Below are 17,737 nucleotides of genomic sequence, written 5' to 3'. Positions count from 1 at the left end.
ATTCTCGCCTTCTAACGGGGGGGCGGCTTCGAGTGTTTGTTGTAAAGGAGGGAAATGCATGTATCTTATATATAATACAGATATATGCATGGGGGGGTGAGAGGAACCCCCTCGCGCATCACCGAGCGGCCCCGCGCGGCGCTGGCGAACTCCAAGTCAAACTTCCCGAGCGCACCGGGAGCGCGGGGCAGAGCCGGGGGGGTCCCACCGAGACCCAGCCCCCGCGGCCCCTTCCCCACCTGGGACGGGTTTAGCGATCGCCTCCAGCCCCATGGGGGGGTCCGGAGAGGGGGGGCAGAGTCCACTGAAGCCGTGGGGGGGGGGGGGGGGGGGGTCGGAGCATCCGTAAAGGCTCCCCCCGGTGCGGGGCCAAGCGATGGGTCGGGAACGGGGCTTCCGCGGGCTGTGGCTGTGAAGGAAAGTGAGGGCGCAGCAAGTTTATACCCGACTTTTTATTAAGGTTATAAATTGAAACAAATCCGAACAGTTTTCCCCGGTACAGCACAAAAATACGCGCACAAAAATGCAGGCTTCGAAACAAAGAGAAAGGGGGGGGAAAAAGCAAAAGCAAAGAGAAGGACCCCAACAGCCCGTTTAGCGAAGCATCCTCAGTCGCACACAGTGCGGACCCCCCGAAGTTGGGAGCGGGCTGGCTGCAAAAGACACAAACGGACCCAAACGCGAGGAGGGGAGGCCGAGCAGGAAACCCACCTTGTAACAACAAAAGGTTTTCCTTTAAAAGGGAAAGGTAATGATTAATATAGGGAGATCCGGATGAAGGGGCTGCAGCAGGCAGAGCCCTTCACAGGAGCGAGCGACGCCGGTTCGAGGATGTGGAAGGCTCAGACCGGAGCTGTTGAACTTTAAGGAGAAAAGGAGGGGGGGAAGAGTGAGCCGCGGGACGCGGTTACCTGCGGCACCGCAGGCACGCACTGAGGCGGAGGCTGCCGGGGGCGCTTCCCCCTTTCCCCTCCCCAAACACCCCCCCCCCTCACCTCCTCCTTTACCCCCGTCCCCAAACCCAGCTCCCGGAGCCCTCCGGGGCTCCCCCGCTCGGAGCAACCCGCGCCGCTCCGGGGAGGAAAAGTTGAACCCACCCGCTCCACCGCGACCCGGCCGCGGGCGCTGCGCCCTCCCCGCACCCCGGCACCAGCGTGAAAGGGGTCCCGCGGGGCCGGGCCGGGCCGGGGGGTCCCGGCTCTCACGTGGCGCTGCCGCCGGTAGCCCCGGCCCCGGGAGAGCCCGAGCGGACAAAGAGGAGGGTTTAAGTGGGGGCTCCGCTGTTGGGCTCCGTTGTTTTGTTTTCGGTTGTTTGTTGCGGTTTTCTGTTTGGTTCCCCCCCCCCCCCCCCCCAAAACAAAGTCCCAACGGCTCGGGTTTTGGGTTCTTTATTGTACAATTTATAAAACACTAGCGTGGCTCTGCCCTCCCACCCCCCCTGCGCACCCCTCGGCACCCCCCACACCCCCCTTCCCCTCACCCCAACCTCCCCCCTCCCCGCCTTTGTTTCAGGGTCCCCCCACTCCGGAGCCGCTGTCCCCTCGGATCGCACCCCCGTTTTCCAACCCCCCCCCTCCTCCTTCCAACCCCGTGGCCCCGTCCCCCCCCTCTCTATTTGCTCCCCGCTCCTCTCTAAAACGCGACGATGGCCCGAGTCCAGGCTCCCAGGCTCGCCAGCGCCTGCTTGCCGCACAGCTGCCCGTTGAGGGGCTGCTCCGAGTCCGCCTGCTGCCGGCTCACCAGCCCCGTGAAACCGGAGCCGAAGATGGAGATCAAGTTGGAGATGTTGGAAGAGTCCTGGGGGTGCTCGGCGCTGTACTCCTCGAAACGGGCGCGTTTGGTGCACGGGGCGAAGGGGGGGCCGCCCGCCACCCCGCCTCCCCCCGGCTCCCCTTCCTCCACCCCCTCCTCTTCCTCCTCCTGCCCCGGGTAATACTTGCGCTTGGTGCCCGGTGCGGGCGGCGGGGAGGCGAGCCCCGCTACCGGCTGGCAGCAGCAGGGGCACTGCGAGCAGCAGTCCTGGTGCAAGTACCCGTTCTCCACCGTGGTCACGACGTGAGTGTCCAAATCCAGCACCGTGGTGCGGCTGCTACAGTGCGGTACCCCCCCGGTCCCGAAGTCACAACCGGCAGCGTAGAGCAGCCCCGGGGCCGCGCTGCTTCCACCACCACCACCACCACCACCGGGACCGGCGCTGCCGGCGGCCCGGTAGAAGCCCGGGGACGAGTCTCTGCAGGGCGCTCTCTGCAGCTCCGGGGGTGCCGCACACACCGGCCCCTCCAGCAGCTCCGCACCGCCCCGCAGCACCGCGCAGCTCCGCGCCTCGCGGTCCTGCGTGTCGGCGGGCAGCGGGAGAACCGCCAGCTCCGGCGGGGCGGCGGCGGGCGGCGGGCAGGCGGGCATGGCGAGGAGCGGGGCTCCGTCCGGGTAGTGCTGCTGCTGGCGGCGGTAGAGCTCGGCGTAGCGCTCGCTCAGGTAGAGCTGCCGGGCGTTGCGGAGCACATAGGAGACGAGCAGGTTCTTGTGGAGCTTGATGCCGCCTCGCTGAGTGCGGGAGCTGTGGATCTTCCGCAGGGAAATACTGATCAAACTCTGCGCATCGAGGGTGCACTCCATCCTCCTCCGGCCCCTCAGCATCTGCTCTCGCCACCCGCGCAGTCAGGCACCCCGGCCCGCATCCACACGGCAGCCGGGAGGGTGCGGAGGGTCGGGAATAGAAAGGGGGGGGGGGGGGGGGGGAAGGAAATAAACCAGGAGGATAAAGAAGCGGAGGGAGGGTGGGGGGGAGGGAATAGAAGGGGAAGGGGGGAAAGGGGGAAAAGGGGGGGGAACAGAGCCTGAGGTCGCTGGAGAAGGGGGGAACACAGAGCGGAGCCTTCAGGGGGCGGCCAGCGGCGGGAGCAGCGCGGGCATCGCCGTGCGCGCCGGTGGCTCCCGCTGCTGCTGCCGCGATCCGTGCGGGATCGGCGCGTGCAGGCACCGCCGCGCGCGCGCCCCCGCCCTCCTCCTTCCCCCCCCCCCCCCCCCCACCTCCCAACCCCACCCCCCCCCCGCGCGGCCCCGCCCCCCCCTCCCCAAAACCCGCCCTCCCCGCGCGCGCTCGCGCGCCGGCCCCGCCCCTCGCTCCCTTTCCACAGAGCCCCGCCCCTTTCGCCCGACGCTCTCAGCCGGTACCTGTCGCGCAGCGGCACTGAGCGCCCTCCCGCCCAGCCCCCGCCATTTATAGCAGCAAGCCGGACGCGCTCCGCCCCCTCGGCGGGCTCAGCCAATAGAGTGGGGGAAAGAGGTGTGATGGGCGGGTGAAGCGGCCAATGAGGGTGAGGCGGGCTCCTGGAACTGTTCAAATCCTGACAGGAGCCGTGTGGCCCGGGAGGGCGGCGGGGACCCGGCGGGTCTGGCCGGTGGCGGCGGGGGCCGGGCAGCGGGTGTCCGGTGAAGCGGCGATGGGGCCGGGGCCGCCTCCTTGCGCTGCTCCCTTCACACAGGTGAGCGGGAGGCGGCTCCCGCCCCGGTTGGCGGCCCCGAGCATCCGTGAGGGAGGAGCCGCCCCGCTCCGGTCTCTGTGGTACCTCCAGGGCCTGCCCCCAGCACCCGTGGTGGTACCGGTACCGCCGGCACTCTGTAGCCCTCTCCCGTCTGGAAGCAGCCGCTTGCCTCAAGCCCCGGTCCCTGGGCTCCCCGCTCAGCTGCCCAGGCCCTGTGGCCTTACAAGCACCGATGGCTCCCCCCGCGCCCTGACACTGAGCACCAGGGGCACCCCCTTCCCCTGCCCTGCAAGCTCTCACCTCCACCTCACGCTTGGTGGAGAGGAGCCAGATCTCTGCCCTCGATGTGGGAGCAGGGCTGTGCATCAATCGCAGCTCAGCAAGCGCCCCGGTCACACCTGGGTTTCCCCCAGAATAGGAGCAGGATGGTGCATAGGTTGTTGTAATTAAAGGCTCTCACCCCACCTTGTTGCTCACAGCTGTATTCAATGTGCCCCCTCGCAAGGCACATGTGATGGGGAGGGGCCGGGTAGACCCTTGTGGGAGGGATGGGTTGGGATAGGGGCTCCCCAATGCTTTTTGTCTGAAGGACCTTGCTACCGAGGGACTTTGCCATTTGCCTGGGGAGCAGCAGCACCCAGGGAAGCTGGGGTCACTGCAGAGGAGCAGCTCTTGGCCAGAAGGTAAGAGCTGGGGCAGGGACTGCAGAGTCTCAGTGGGAGAAGGGGCCGTGAGCTGGGAAGTGCAGGAGAGACCCCAGGCTGGGGCAATGGGAGCTGCTTCTGAAATGGCATCTTCTGTGGAGATCCGTGCAGAGTGGGAGGGTTTTTTCCACTGGTTATGAAGGTTTCTCATGCTGTGTGCCTGCTTTGGGAGCATGTTGCTGTTTGTACCTCAGTGCTGACTACAGGTAGCCTCGTGTCTGCAGGTTGTAGGGAGCCCTCTGTAAAGAAAGCCTCTGAAGCCCTTGCTTCCACTGACACAGCCCAGTTTCTGAACCATGGTGGTCAGTGGGCTCACTGGTTTTGGGGTGGCACTGTACAAAGCCTAGACTCTGTGGGGGCATGCTTGGAAGGCTAGGGCTTTGCTTGCTTCCTTGCCTGGCTGGACTCTGCTGGTGCAGCAAACCCATATCCTCACCCAGAGGAGTGGGAGCAGCACCAGAGAGGATTTTGTCCCTGTGGAAAGGTGCTTGGGACAGTAGTTGGGCTGGGGCAAGCTGCCCCCTGAGTAGCCCTCCTTGCTTGTGAAACCTTGCTTATGGAGCAGTCTTTTCTATTACTCTGCCCTCAACATGCAAACCAGGGTGAATGACACCATGCATTCCCAAGCTCTCGCAGGATGCCCTCGACCTGTTTCATTTGTTCATAATATGGAAAGTCACCACAACCATGTCCAGAGGGTGGCTGTAGCTCAAGGTGGTGGATATGGGCAGCATTGGAGATAGGGGATTGAGCTGTCCTTCCTCTCCTCCACCAGTCTCTCTCATGCAATCCTTACTGGCTGCAGGTTGGCTTTTCCAAGGCTGTGGGTGCGCTGCAGCTGGAGCGCAGGGAGGTGATACCCAGAGCTGATCTGTGCAGACAGTATGTTGTACAGCAGGGGTTTGGAGCACATCACATGGACCGGTGCTGAGCTTTGGCAGCTGGAGACAGGTCTTGCTCCTGCTCAGTGAGATCAAAGGCTCTGCCCTTGCAGGGTGTTGATGTTGATGCTTGAGGACTGAGCCCCAGCTGTGACTCTGCAGTGTTCCCTGTGGCCTCCTGGGCAGTGGGGACCCAGGGCAGGGAGCACTGCTGCTGCCAGCCTGTGCCACATCTTCCACTCAGCCAGCAGCACAGGCAGTGAATGCCTCTCTTGCTCAGCTGGTGTTTGCTGCTCTCTGGCCTATTTCCAGATATAAAACTCCAGCTTAGGTGGTCCAGGCTAAAAGCCTGAATTGCCCATCAACTGCCTGCTCCGGGGTGGCTTGGGCAGCATGGATGGTGCCAGTCACAAAGCATTGTCCTGGCACACATCCTCCAGCTCCTGCTCACCACCCTGCCTCAGCTTGGGCTTGCAGTGTGATCTGGGGACACTGGCCAGCACCAGCCCTCCTCTCTTTAATCATTGCATGGCCCTGTTATCCTCAGGCTGTGTCTTTAAGTGAAGGCTCAGGTGGACTTTGCAGGGCCCAGCTTGCAGCAGTGGTGGGTTTATGGAGGTGCAGCGGGTGATGCGTTCTCAGGGCTGTTTGGGCATGGTGGGACAGCCCTGATGTGGGAGATGCTGCTTGTCAGAGAAGTGCCCTCTGCTGTAGCTGCCTGAGAAGCTTTGTGGCACCAGGAAAACCCAAGAGCACAGCAGGAGCCTCTAGGAGATGAAGCTGGAATTAAAACTTTAATCTTATTTAGACTCCGGGTAATTAATATAAGGACTATAAAGCAGGGGCCTGATCCTGGCGCTGGCTGCCGGGCAGCATTGCGGCTGCTCTCCTCCCCAGCTGCTCTCCTGGCAGGTGAGAGTGTTCTGTTTGCAGACACGGTGGCTTTAATCCTGGAACCAGGATGGGCATCAAAAGCTGCACTGCTTCAGTTTGGCCTGTGGACTCCAAAATCTCCCAGAGACAGGAATCTGGCTGGTACCTGCCTTGGCACATGGCTGTAAGCTCTGCTTTTGTAGAAGAGGATAATGTCCTGTTCATTTTCTGGCTCTGCAACAGCAAGCTGGGACAAGAGGAGTTTGGTGCTTGCCTTCCCAGGAAAATCTGTGTCCTGTCCAGCATCCCTTGTCTCCACTGGGGTTTGTGTGCCTTTCCCATAGGACAGGACCCTACTGCTGTAGGGAATGGTTGGTCTAAACCCATCTTGGTCAAATGTAATTGCAGCTTTGCACTGGCTATTAAACAGCAAGTACCATTATTTCCTCAAAGGAAAGCAGGAAGGGACCAGGGTTTGCTGTCTGGAGGGTGGTAGTTGTGCATTTCCCCCCTGGGGATCGGGCTGTGGTGTAGGTGCCATGGGGCTGGCCCTGGGCTGGGGCTGGTGCAGCTGCACCACTGTGGGTCCAGCCCTGCTGATGTGCTGGTGCCAGTGCTGGTTTCGCAGCTGTCCATCCTGCAGCAGGCTCCAGCAGCAGAACCTGGCGGTGCGCTGCTCTCAGCTGCAGAGTAAACAAGCTGGCAAGAGAAACCATTTTGCTTCAGCTAGTAGGAGAAACCCTTTTTAGGTAGCACTTCCAACTGGCAATGCTCTCCTTCATTAACCCCTTCCTTCCCTTGCCAATGGAAGGTGAATTTGCGGCGAGCGGGGATCAGGCGCTTGCTGGTGCAGCTTTGCCACCCAGAGCAACGAACACAGACGTGAATTTACTGCTTGATCTCGTAATTTCAGTGCAATTAGACTGGCTGCTATAGAGCAATTTCCCCTTGAGCCTCGGAGGCCTGGGCATTGCCCAGCTTTTCTCAGACAAGGAAGCGGAGGCATTTGGGTATTGGCTGGAACATGAGGGGTTTTTGGTGCACCTGGAACTTGACTCCCTGGAGACGCGTCTAGGAGCTGGAGCTGCGGGTGCCTGGCATGTCTGAAGGGAGCCTGCTTTTCAGGCTTACTTATTACAAGTCAGGCACCCAAAGCTAGTGGGAAAACAAGCCAGAACAAGGTCTGCAGCCCGAGCTCTGGGAGCAGAGCTAACTTCTGCCACCCGTCTTCTGTGCTGGGCAGGCACAATGTTGCCTGGCCCCCTAAGCTGCTCCCCACCTTGGGGGGACCTGTAACATAGACCCACAGGGTCTGCTGCAGCATGTGGGGGACACAGGGTATGTTGGCTCCAGAAGCCAGCAGTGCTTGGAGTAGCATATCCATCTGTATTGAACAGGCTGTGGGTGAGGCTGTCACCCCACTGTCGTAGCTGCTAGCTACAGCTCAGCTCTGGTACCACAGTCCAATACTTTGTACAAAATCCTGCAGAAAATAGGGATGAAACCATATAAAAATATCAATTAAACCATTGTTCTTCTGTGCTTTCAGCTGGGGAGCTGTATGATGCCTTCCAGCACCACTGTAGCAGGAGGCATGGATGGAGTGCTCACTACTTTGATCTGGTCTGTTCCTACCTAACCTCATTGACTTTTCTTCCTACATTTCTTGTACCCTGGATGCTGCTGTGCAGGGTAAGGATGCAACTTCCCTGCTGCTGCATGGCCAAGCAGAGCCTTACCCATCCTGGTGCCCAAGGTAGTGCTCACAAACTGGTGCTTTCTGTACTTCTACCAAAGCATTGGGCGGTCCCCTTAGAGGGCAGTTGCGTGACTCTTGCTTTAGCTAAGCCTGGAAGGGTGGAACTGAGGAGGTGATTGCTACCAGGGTCTTATTGCCGAGCCTCTCTGCAATGGCCTCTGCTTATCCTGCCATGAGTGGGCAAACACTAGCTGTGTCAACCATCGGGTGATGTGACCCAAAGTAAGAGGTAGCTTCTTGCCTGCATGCATGGGTTTCAGCCCATACAAGCTTTTGCTGTGCTCAGGGCTCAGTCTTCAGTAGCAGATCTGTTCCTTGCTATAGCTGGGCAGGACCAAGCTGCTGACGGTGTGAGCAGAGCTGTGGGAAGGCTGCAACGTCCCAGTTGGTCTTAGTGTGATTTGCTTGGCTCACCTGGCATCCAGAGGCTGTGTGATGCTCTGCAGCAGCAGCATGGTAAAGCTTATGGAACAGGCTTCTCTAGCATGTCCATCCTAATGTGCTGATGCCTTGTTGCCTTGTTTCTAGCACTTGGAGGGCATAGATTTCCTGCAAATGCTAAAGCTGCAAGATAAACCGTGTGTGACAAGCTTAGGGGCTGCTCTTTGGGAAAGCGGGGATAAAGTTGGTGTCTATTCCCTCCAGTGAGCTAGTGTTTCACATCTTGCACTGGGTTCTCCCTGGACCCTGCCACCCAGGGAGCCACCCATGGCGGCTGCTTAGGGGCTTCCACAGGAGCTTTGTGTGAGCTGCATCCCCACAACATCCCCTGCAGTGGTCAAAGCATCCACAACCTCTGCCCTGCTCAGTGGTGACTTAAAGTGCTGACTGAAGCTCTACCTGGGGCAGTACTCCAGGCTGGGCTCTGCTGTTGGGTGCTTCCAATGTCTGGGAGCTGTGCCAGAGGGCTGGAAAATGTGGGTACTTGTGTTCATGAACCCCGATACCTGATAGCAAATCTATGTAAGTGTTGGGTCAAATGAAGTCTCATTCTGCATAGGCAAGGACTGATCCCTGGGCTTGGTCCGACACTGTTACAGCTGTAAATGTGGCTATGCTGGAGCTAACTGGAAAGTCTGTCTCCAGCACCAGTGTGAATGAGGGATGTCACCTGCACACCCCTTTCCCATCCATTCTGGGTGGAGGAGGATGGGACTTGCTGGGGTGTGAGAGGGATTTGTAGCCATGCTCCCTATCAGCTATGAGGCCAGTGGGCTTTCCAGCACTGAGCTGTTACATGGTGATGGGAGGGTATGGGGACCAGTGCTTGTCATCTAGGGTTAATCCTATATCTCTTTCTCCGTGTCCCCTCCCACCTGCCCTGTCCCCCGGTTTCTAGATGCTGTTCTGTGGAGGGCAGGGCTTGTCTCACTGCACAGGCAGCTTCTGGCTGGTTGGGGGGCCCTTGCGAGGCTCCTGTGATAGGAATTGCCCATCTCTAGAGGTACCTTCCCAGGGCTGGCAGCGCCAGGCAGTGACGCTTGGCACTGAGAGCAACCAAAGCAGCAGATCCTTCCCATCCCCTGAGCTTGCCAAGGCTTTGGGGAGGGGCAAAAACTGTATTAAAGTTGGAGCTGTGGCTCAGGTGGGGAATGAACGCTAGGATGGTGCCTGGTCCCAGCTTTTTAGGCGTCCCCTTCTTTGCTAAAAGCGACACCGATTAGTGCAATCAGTGCTGCCAGCTGATGAGGGCTCTGAAATGGTTAATCTCTGCCTGCCTGCGATGGATACTGCAGCCTTCCCCATACTGCAGCCTTCCCCAGCTTCCCCTTCCAGCCGGGGGGAGCGTGGCCTTAGGATGCCCTGTGGATGGACGGACTGACAATGGCAGGAGAACTACAACCCCCGGCAGGGAGCAAACCCCCGCGGGGTGCCGGGACTCGTAGTCCGGGAGCTGGCGTGGGGGGTCCCAGCTGCCACTCGTGGCTGGGGCGGGGGGACCCGGAGGGAATGTGCCGTCTCGGGGAGGAGCCAGCGTGTTCACCCACTTTGTTGTTAAATACCTTAAAGGAGCAGCGGCTGTGCCCGAGCGAGCTCCTCGGCAGAGCCGCGCAACCTGGGCTGTGGGCTTTTTAAAGATAAAAATCACTCCCGTGGCCTTCGTTATTAACGACATCTCCTGCGCTCCGTAACTCCTTCGGTGCCTGGGCACCGGCAGCCGGCACGGTGCGGTGCCTGCCTGCCTGCCGCCGGGCTGGACCGCCTCTGCTCCTGCCTCCCCTCCACAGCATCCTCCTCCCGGCGCCCTGGGGCTGGGAGCCTGAGGTGGGTGCTGAAGCAGCCGGCACTCTCTGTGCCATGGGGAATGCACAGCGTGGCTGTTTTCCTTGCAGGGGAGACAGATAAAGGGCTCTGGAGCAGAGTGTGGAGGCAGATATCTCCTGCCGCTGTGGCACAGCCGTGACCTGCAGATTTCTTCCGCTCCCGGCATAATTCAGTCTGGCACCCAGTGCCTCCAGCCAGGCACCCTGGCCCGGCCCTGGCATGTGCCCAGCAGACACCCACATCAAAGCACCGTGCTTGCCTGGCCTCTTGCCATCAGCTACCTCTAGACAGCTTGTGCAAACCTGGAGGGAGATGACAGCCAAGCATCCAGCCCCCAGCAGCTCCTGTGGGGCTGGATGGGGGCTGGCTTGAGTGCATGGTGGGAGCTGCGGCTGGGTCAGGACCCTGTGCTGGGGGTGTCTGTGAAACATCCACCCCAGCAGAGCCAGTCAGTCATGGGCTGTCCTCTGCTTGCCTTGAATTGCTTTGTCTTTGCTGCCTTGTCCTGGTGGTCCTTGTCTCCATGCCCCCCTGAGCCTTGGTGGAGAGGGATAAAATCCCCGTGGCAGGAAAATGCGCTAGAGAGGGGCTGCTGGAGCACAGCATGGGAACCTCGCCGACTGGAAAAGCAGGAATAACCACAAAACGCAACTGGTGGGGAGGGCTGTGATGCTGCAGGGAGCCGGCAGCTGAGCTGGCTGGAGCTGGTGATTCTTTGGGTCACGCACAGCAGCTCACCTGAGCGATGTCCTCGGTGTGAAGGCAAGGGGAGGGTGGCAGTGCTGAGCCTCATGCTCTTGGCCAAGCCTTTCTCTCCTGGGCTGCTGGGCACAGCTCAGCCTTCTCACAGCCCAGGGGTTGGGGGCTTGCCTGTAGAGGGTTTGCACTTGAGCCTTATTCCTTCCTGGATGCAGGTGATGGAGTGAGTATCAGGCATGTCTGCTGCTGCCTGGAAATGGGCTCCAGCAAGTCCATGCTGACAGTTCAGGCTCGTGTCCCTGCTCCTTCCAGCCCAGTGCCTGGCTTGCGCAGTGGGCAGAGCTGCTGGTCTTGCTTGGATTTGGATTTGTAAGGGTGAAATTCGTACCAAGAGCAGAGGAACCCTTCCCTGGGTGCAGAAAGCTCCTGGTGCATGGTGGCACAGTGGCAGTGGAAGGGCTGAAGCCCGTCAGAGCTTATGGCTTTGGAGAGACCTGCAGTGCCAGGACCCAGCTGCCCTGTGTGAAGGGACTTGTGTGGTTGGATGCTGGACCACAAGCCATGCAGCTGTGACCTTCTGGGTGCATCAAAGGCAGCAAAAAGACCCTTGTGGGCTGCAGTGGAGGCTGCACTTGGTCCTTTCCTGCGTGAAAGGAAGCACTGGAGTGGGAGAGGCTGCCTGTGGCAAGCTGCTGCACCCAGCGAGGAGCTGGGGTGCAGGGAGCCCATGCTGTGTGGGTGCTGTGGGTGCAGCTGCCTGTTGTCTCCTGGATGCTGAAATAAGCTGCCTGGGGGGCCCTTCCCCAGCTGTGGCCACCCCACAGCAGTGTGTGGGAACACAGAGCGACCAGCGCATCCTTTACAGGGAGGTGTGAATGGAGACGATGGTGTAGGAGGGAACACATTTGTCTCGCCTGGATGCAGGGATGAGAGTGGGGGCTCAGTCTAACACATCCTCCTGTGCCTGGCTGCTCTGGGGGGCTGCTCAGGGGTAGGTGAGGTGCTGTGTCCTGGGCTGCACAGCTCAGCCCCCAGCCACGCTGCCTGACCTTGGTCCAGTTAATCCCTGTGCTCCTCGGTGCTGCAGTGCTGACTTGCAAACAGCTCCTGTACGTGTGTGTGCTGTGCCTGACCCAGCAGGGACCTGACTGTGAGGCTGTGTGTGCCCTGCTAGAGCATCTGGAGGGGATGCATAGGCTGCATGGGGACCTGGAGAAGCTGTCTGGTGGAGCAGGGCACAGGAAAGCTCCTCTACAGGCCTGTTTAGCTCTGTTGCACATTCCCTTTTGCTTTTCATCCTTTGCCTGCCATTTGGGAGCCTTCCCCAAGAAGCCTCACAGCTGCCTAGAGCAATGTGATGGTTATGTTGCAGCAGTTGCCCTGCACTGAAGCTTCTGAGGTTTTTGTGCCTCCACGACTCCTTCTGACACAGTCTTGCTTGGACCTGGGCTGACCCTGGACCTCTCCTGCTCTGATGCTGGAGTAGGAGCCCCAAGGAGTGGATCGCAGCTGCTGGAGGCAGCAGGAGCTGTGGGTTGGGGGTCCTGGGGGTGAAGCTGGTTGCAAACAGCTCCTGGTGCAGTGCTGCTTTGCATACTGTGCGGCTTTCCCACACGCACAGGCATTCCCAAGGCTGACAGGAGCTTTTCCTGCTCTGGGAAGGGTAGACGTGAAACCTGGATAACATTGCTAGGCTAGCGTTGCTAGAGGAATTAAGAGCCGAGCAACTGCATCCATAGGAACCTCAGTTCTTCCCTTATCCCCTTGCACATGGAAGTTAATTGCATTTCCAACTGACACATCAAGCTGTCCTGCCATGGTCTGCAGTGAAACCAGCATGCAGTGGTTGCTCTGGGATATAAACCTCACCTCTGGTGGCTCACTCTTTTGGGGGGGATAATGTCTTCCCCAGGGCTGTTTGTGTTATGGTCTGCTCTTAGGAGCCCAGGGCTCAAGCCGAGTGTCTTGCCAGGTCTTTATGGGTATCTCTTGAAGGTGAGACTTGCCAGGCTTAAGCAATGGATGAGATTTTGTTAATGGGTGCTCAGCAGCCACTGTGCAGATGCTTAAGGGTATAAATTTTTTAAGAGCATAATGGATGTTAAGCTCTCAAAAAGAAGCCCTAAGTCTCTCCAGCCTGTGTTTCCCAAGGTATTGGTGGCCAGCTTAAAATGAGAGCAAGCGAAATGAAAGAAAAGGCTTTTAGATGGTGCAGAGCTTCTGTGGAGCTTCTGCTTCCTTTGTGTGTCTGAGTTAGCAATCAGAGCTTTGGGATGCTGAGGATCAGGTCAGCTGGGTCTTAATAAGTGGTAGGTGCTTTGAGGACTGACTCTGGAGACCAGAGTTAAGGGTTTTCCCCTCACACATGTAAGATTGGTTGAGCAGATTGAGCAGTGCCAGGCTTTAAAGCCTCCAGTAGATTTATTGATGGCAGCCAAAGATGCTGGACCAAAACTGCCTGGAGGCTCTCTGGATGCAGCACAGCCAACAGGGTCTGTGTGTGCGAGATGGACCAGTGCCTTCCCCTCTCCAGCAAGGGGAGCAGGAAAACCTAGGCAGAGCAGCTCTGCCCAAAGCACTCCAGGGAGGTGATGATGGAGCTGGGAAGGGCACAGATGAGCCTTTCCCGAGGAAGGGGGTTTGTCTCCTCCCTGGCCTGTGGTGCACCAGGAGCAGCAGGAAGGAGCTGCTCTCCTCTGCCTGGTGCAGCGCCCCAGGTCTGGGAAACGCAAGGAGCTGGCTCCATCCTTCCCCAGCTGCTGGGAAGCAGAGCCACTCCTCCTCTCCCTGCAGACACAGCGAGGAGGGAAGGAGGTGGAGGAGTGCGGTGCTGGCATGGGCAGCACTGCCGAGGGTGCCGGGAAGCCGACAGCCCAAGACTTGTTTGCTGCTGCTTTCTCCTCCCTTCGCCAGAGCAGGGAGGACGATGGCTGCGGCAGCACCGAGCTCTTGCTTGTCTCCTCCTGCCCAGGGAGCTGGCTCGGGAAAAGCAGGAGCAGCCCCAAGCCATGCACAACCCCAGGGGCAGCGGGTGGATGTGAGCGCTGGCACCCAGCGATGCTGCACTGCTCCTGCCAGCTCCCTCCCCAGGCTGGCTGAGAACGCTCCTGCCTTCCCCTTGAGGTCAGCTCTGCTGTGGCTCTGCTCCCTGAGGTCAGCCTGTACCTGCTGAGGGTTCAGCCCCGGTTTATAGAGCTCTTCCGTGAGGCGTGACCTGCAGATGCCCTCCCTTGGGCTGTGGTAGCAGTGCTTGCGGATGAGCAATGCCAGTGCCTTCAGGAGGCTGATGAAGTTGGTGTGCTGAGTGACTTGTGCCAGGTCTTTCTGCTCTTTAATGCTCCATGCTTGGGGTTTGGGGCAGGCGTTGACCTGCTCTGAGGTCACAGATCCTGGAAGAAGAAAAGTGGAAGATTTGGGAATGATGAGGGGAAAGTGACTCCTTGAAGTAAGGGTTGATGCAGAAACATTACCTGCTGCCTCTTCAGCCTAAGCCTGTGCCTTGGTCCTGGTAGTGATTGGAGTGTAATTATGGAAATGGGAAAAACATGTTTTCCTGATAGAGGCTGGATCTGCTCAAAGGGCTGTTGTTTGTGGAGCCCAAGTGCATCCAGCCCAAAGGCAGCTCTGGCTTCCGTGCCCTCCTTGCTCCCCAGCCCTGGGTAGCATCACAGCTAACCCAAACACACAAAGCTCTGTCTGCTCCTCCCTGCAAGGATAAGGGCTCTTGCTGCTCCTCGAAAACACAAGGTGTGGCTGCACCAGGAGCCTCTGGCAGGAGGCTGGCATGAGATGTGAACAGATCCTGGTGCCTCCTTCCTCTGCTTTGCACATCTGGATTTCCTTTCCTTCTGTAGCCTGCTCCAAGCACTCCTCAGGCTGGGAGAGTGTTTATGGGTGATTGCTTGTGGAGCAATGGGGTGGGATAATGCTCCCACATCACCAGTTTCCATGTTCTCTGGGCTCTCAGCTGCCCTGACTGCTGCTGCCTCTTGAGGCAGGAGAGGAGGGACAGAGCAGGAGCCTCTGCACAGGGCTCTTTGTGGCTCCCCAGATGGAGGATGTGCCCTGAGGGTATTGGTCATCTGCTGCTTTGCTGCCCAGATAATCCTGGAGGCTCTTGTGGGCTGCTTGTCTGCTGTTACCCATTGAATTTCACCAAACCCCTCTGTTACCCCCGAAGATGGATGCAGATGACCCCCCGCTGCCATGTGTGTGCTCTGTGCTCACTTGGCTCTCTCTTCCCAGGCAGCTGGTGGGTTATTTTTGGTTCTGGAGCAGCCTAGATCCAGTTTCTGCTGGCGTGATCCCCTGCCCAGCACAGCTCCTGCATCCCCAGGGCTTCAGGAGGTGGGATGTGCCTGGATGTCACCGGGAGCTCGCAGGGATGCTCTGGTGCCCAGTGGCTGGTCTGGCATTCCTGTGGAATGGCTGCAGGGGAGGTGATGTTGGCCACATCTGCGGGGACTCACCTGGATGTATGGGCACAGGAAACATGATCTCTGGGCCTCTTTGGGGGCGAGGGACGGGCAGGAGCAGCTGGTGCTGTCGCAAGGCTCGAAACCCAAGCCAGCGCCTCATCACGTGCGTCCCCCTGGCTCCCAGGCGGGAGGCAGGGGGGGATGGCAGCCCCCTTCCTGCAGCTCCTGGCCTGGGTCCTGCTGTGGAAACCCCTCTGGAGGGGGTGAAGGGTTTGCTGGGGAGATGCTGGAGCCCTCCGGCTCTGGCTCTGCTTGGGAAGGGCTCACAGTGGGAAGTGTGCCTGCCTCGCTGAAGGACATCCCTCCTTTCAATCCCTGCTGCAACTCCAGGATGTTTGAGCCTTTCTTAAACTCAAGGTTTGTCCTGGAGCAGCACTGTATTCCATTGCAGCTGCATACTGTTTGGAGCATCCTTTCCACGGCTGTGTTATGGGGTTCTCTTGCTTTACCTGGAGATGGAGCAGAAGGAAAGTGCAATCCAAAAGGCCACATGGGAAAGTGTGCCCATGCTGCTCTGTGGGCTGCTGGAGCTAAGCCCACAGGAGGTATTTTGAGAGCAGGCATCTGCAGGTGGTGTGCTCCCCATTGTGTTGATCCCAACTGGATTTGGGAATCGTTATTCAAGGCTTCTAGTAGGCTTATGTCCTGTATATCCTGATATTTGGCCCTGTGCTCCGCAGGGATGCTCAAGAGCCTGTGTGCCCAGCAGTGCAGGAAGGGTAAGAACCTATTCCTGTGGCTGTCATAGCCAAGGACACTGCATCCAAACACACTGGAGACAGTGAGACTGAAATCCTGGTGTGTGTACTTGCAAGGTGGTGGCTGCCAGAGATGCTGCAGGTCAACCTTGGTGTCAGAGCTGCCCTGATACCTCCCTGGGCATCAGGGCAGGCTGCAGCGCTGCCCATCCTGTGCTCCCTGGTTTTCCTGGCACAGCTCCTGAGCCAGGACAGCTTTCCCACTGGAAACTGTGTCCTTCAGGGAGGAGCATCAACACATCCTCCCACGTTCCTGCTCATCCCCTTTCAACAAAATGTCACTCTGACGTTTCTCTCTGCTCCTGGCAGGCAGTGAAGCTCTTTCCAGTCTAACTGTGCGGCTCCTGGTATAGGCTCACAGGTTTGGGCTCTCCTGCTCTGAGCATCCCCCTTTTCCTCTCTGTGTGGGGTTTCTGACTCACCTCCCAGGACCATCCTGGCTCCTAACCCTGCAAGGCTGGCTCCTGCCAGCTCTTCAGTGGGAGAGCTCATCTCCCCATGAAGTCTGAGGGTCTCAAAAGCCACTGAAAACAGAACCAAATCAGCTGTGAATAGGCTTTAACTTACTATTCAGGAGTACAATAGAAAATCAAATAGATGCTATATCTCCTTCCCCAGTCTGTGTGCCTGGTTTTCTTTGTTGCAGGTGACTGGGGGAAAAGAAAATAGGTTTGTTATGAAAGCACCGGGTCTCAAACTGCCCTGCTCTGTTAACCTGGAAACCAGGAGATGTGAAGGAGATGGCTTGTGTGGACCAGGGCCGCTGTAGGTGGTAGCAGCACGAGGCTGAGGTTGGTGGATCTATTGCCCCATGCTGGCTCTGCAGTGTGCAGGGATCACCCCAGATCTGCCCAGGTTCAGCTTTGTGGAGCTGTTCATCCCCACCAAAGCCCTTGCAGAGGACAGGGGACAGTCTAGTTTTGGATGTACAGCACAGGGCACATCTTCCTCCTTGGTCTGGCTGCTCTGTTCTGCTTTGGCCAAAATCACCCAGATCAAGTGTGAAACTCAAACGCACAAAGCAAAACGCATGGTGTGAAGCAACCTTGGGCTGTCCTGTGCCACCACGAGGCATGTGGCAGGGCTGCCTTGTGCCACCAAGCTGCTGTCAGGGATGTGATGCTGAGCAGGGAGGAGAAGCCAAGGAGTTCTGTCTCCTTTCTGCAGAGCTGATTTCTAGGAGCTCTGCTTTTGTGCTGGGCGTTGAACCTCAGCTCCACAACCCTCCTGAGCACGGCTCTGCCTTCAAACCCTCCTCTCACCTCCACCTGAGCGGGTGCACCAAGCCATGGATGGAGAAATGGGCATCCCCAACTCACTGGGCTGTGGGGAGTGGAGGCAGCAGCGTTACGGGCCCCACTGGAGCTCCTGCCAGTCCCGGGTGTGGGTGCAGGCAGAAGCCTGTGGTTAGGCAGCACATTGGACATGAATGCGATGTGAACTCAGGCTTCCCTTTTGAAGTTTGACACCCGGGATTTTCCCCACCCACTGGCAGGACTGGAGACAAAAACGAGCAGAAGAGAAAAAGAGGAGGGGAAAAGGGGAAAGCAAAAACCTCTTTAAAGTGCTGGTGAGGGCATGTCAGGGAGACAGGAGTTGAAAGGGGCTGTGGGGGAGGGCTTGGTGTGTGTCTGTGCCTGGCCAGCTCTGACTCACCAACACGTGCAGGTACAACCCTGGTTTCGGGTTGAGCCTTATTCAGCTGGTGATGCCGAGAGGGGTTTGCGAAGGGAGGAGCTATCGCAGCTTGTACCAGGCTGCTTGGTGTGCGATGGCCTGAATTGTGTCCCCTCTCCTCCTTGCTGTCATCCCCCTGCTTCCCAGCTGCATCCCAA

At 58.7% G+C, this 17,737-nt stretch overlaps 1 protein-coding gene and 1 long non-coding RNA gene across 2 annotated transcripts in view; one reads left to right on the top strand and one right to left on the bottom strand.

The window, feature by feature from the left end:
• Positions 1-1,606: 1,606 nt before the first annotated feature.
• Positions 1,607-3,027, bottom strand: IER5L (immediate early response 5 like). Its single transcript, XM_065695405.1, has one exon. It carries the CDS (start codon positions 2,635-2,637, stop codon positions 1,633-1,635), a length of 1,005 nt encoding a protein of 334 aa, XP_065551477.1. The 5' UTR covers positions 2,638-3,027; the 3' UTR covers positions 1,607-1,632.
• A 1,052-nt stretch (positions 3,028-4,079) lies between these two features.
• Positions 4,080-17,737, top strand: part of LOC136022255 (uncharacterized) — a 104,720-nt gene continuing 91,062 nt past the window's right edge. Inside the window, exon 1 of the long non-coding RNA XR_010616104.1 lies at positions 4,080-4,168. This is a non-coding gene — a long non-coding RNA (uncharacterized LOC136022255). The remainder of the gene's footprint in view (positions 4,169-17,737) is intronic.

The sequence above is a fragment of the Lathamus discolor genome, chromosome 15 (genome assembly GCF_037157495.1).
Source record: "Lathamus discolor isolate bLatDis1 chromosome 15, bLatDis1.hap1, whole genome shotgun sequence".
In the NCBI taxonomy this organism is placed as follows: domain Eukaryota; kingdom Metazoa; phylum Chordata; class Aves; order Psittaciformes; family Psittacidae; genus Lathamus; species Lathamus discolor.
This window is presented reverse-complemented; position numbering and strand designations above follow the sequence as displayed.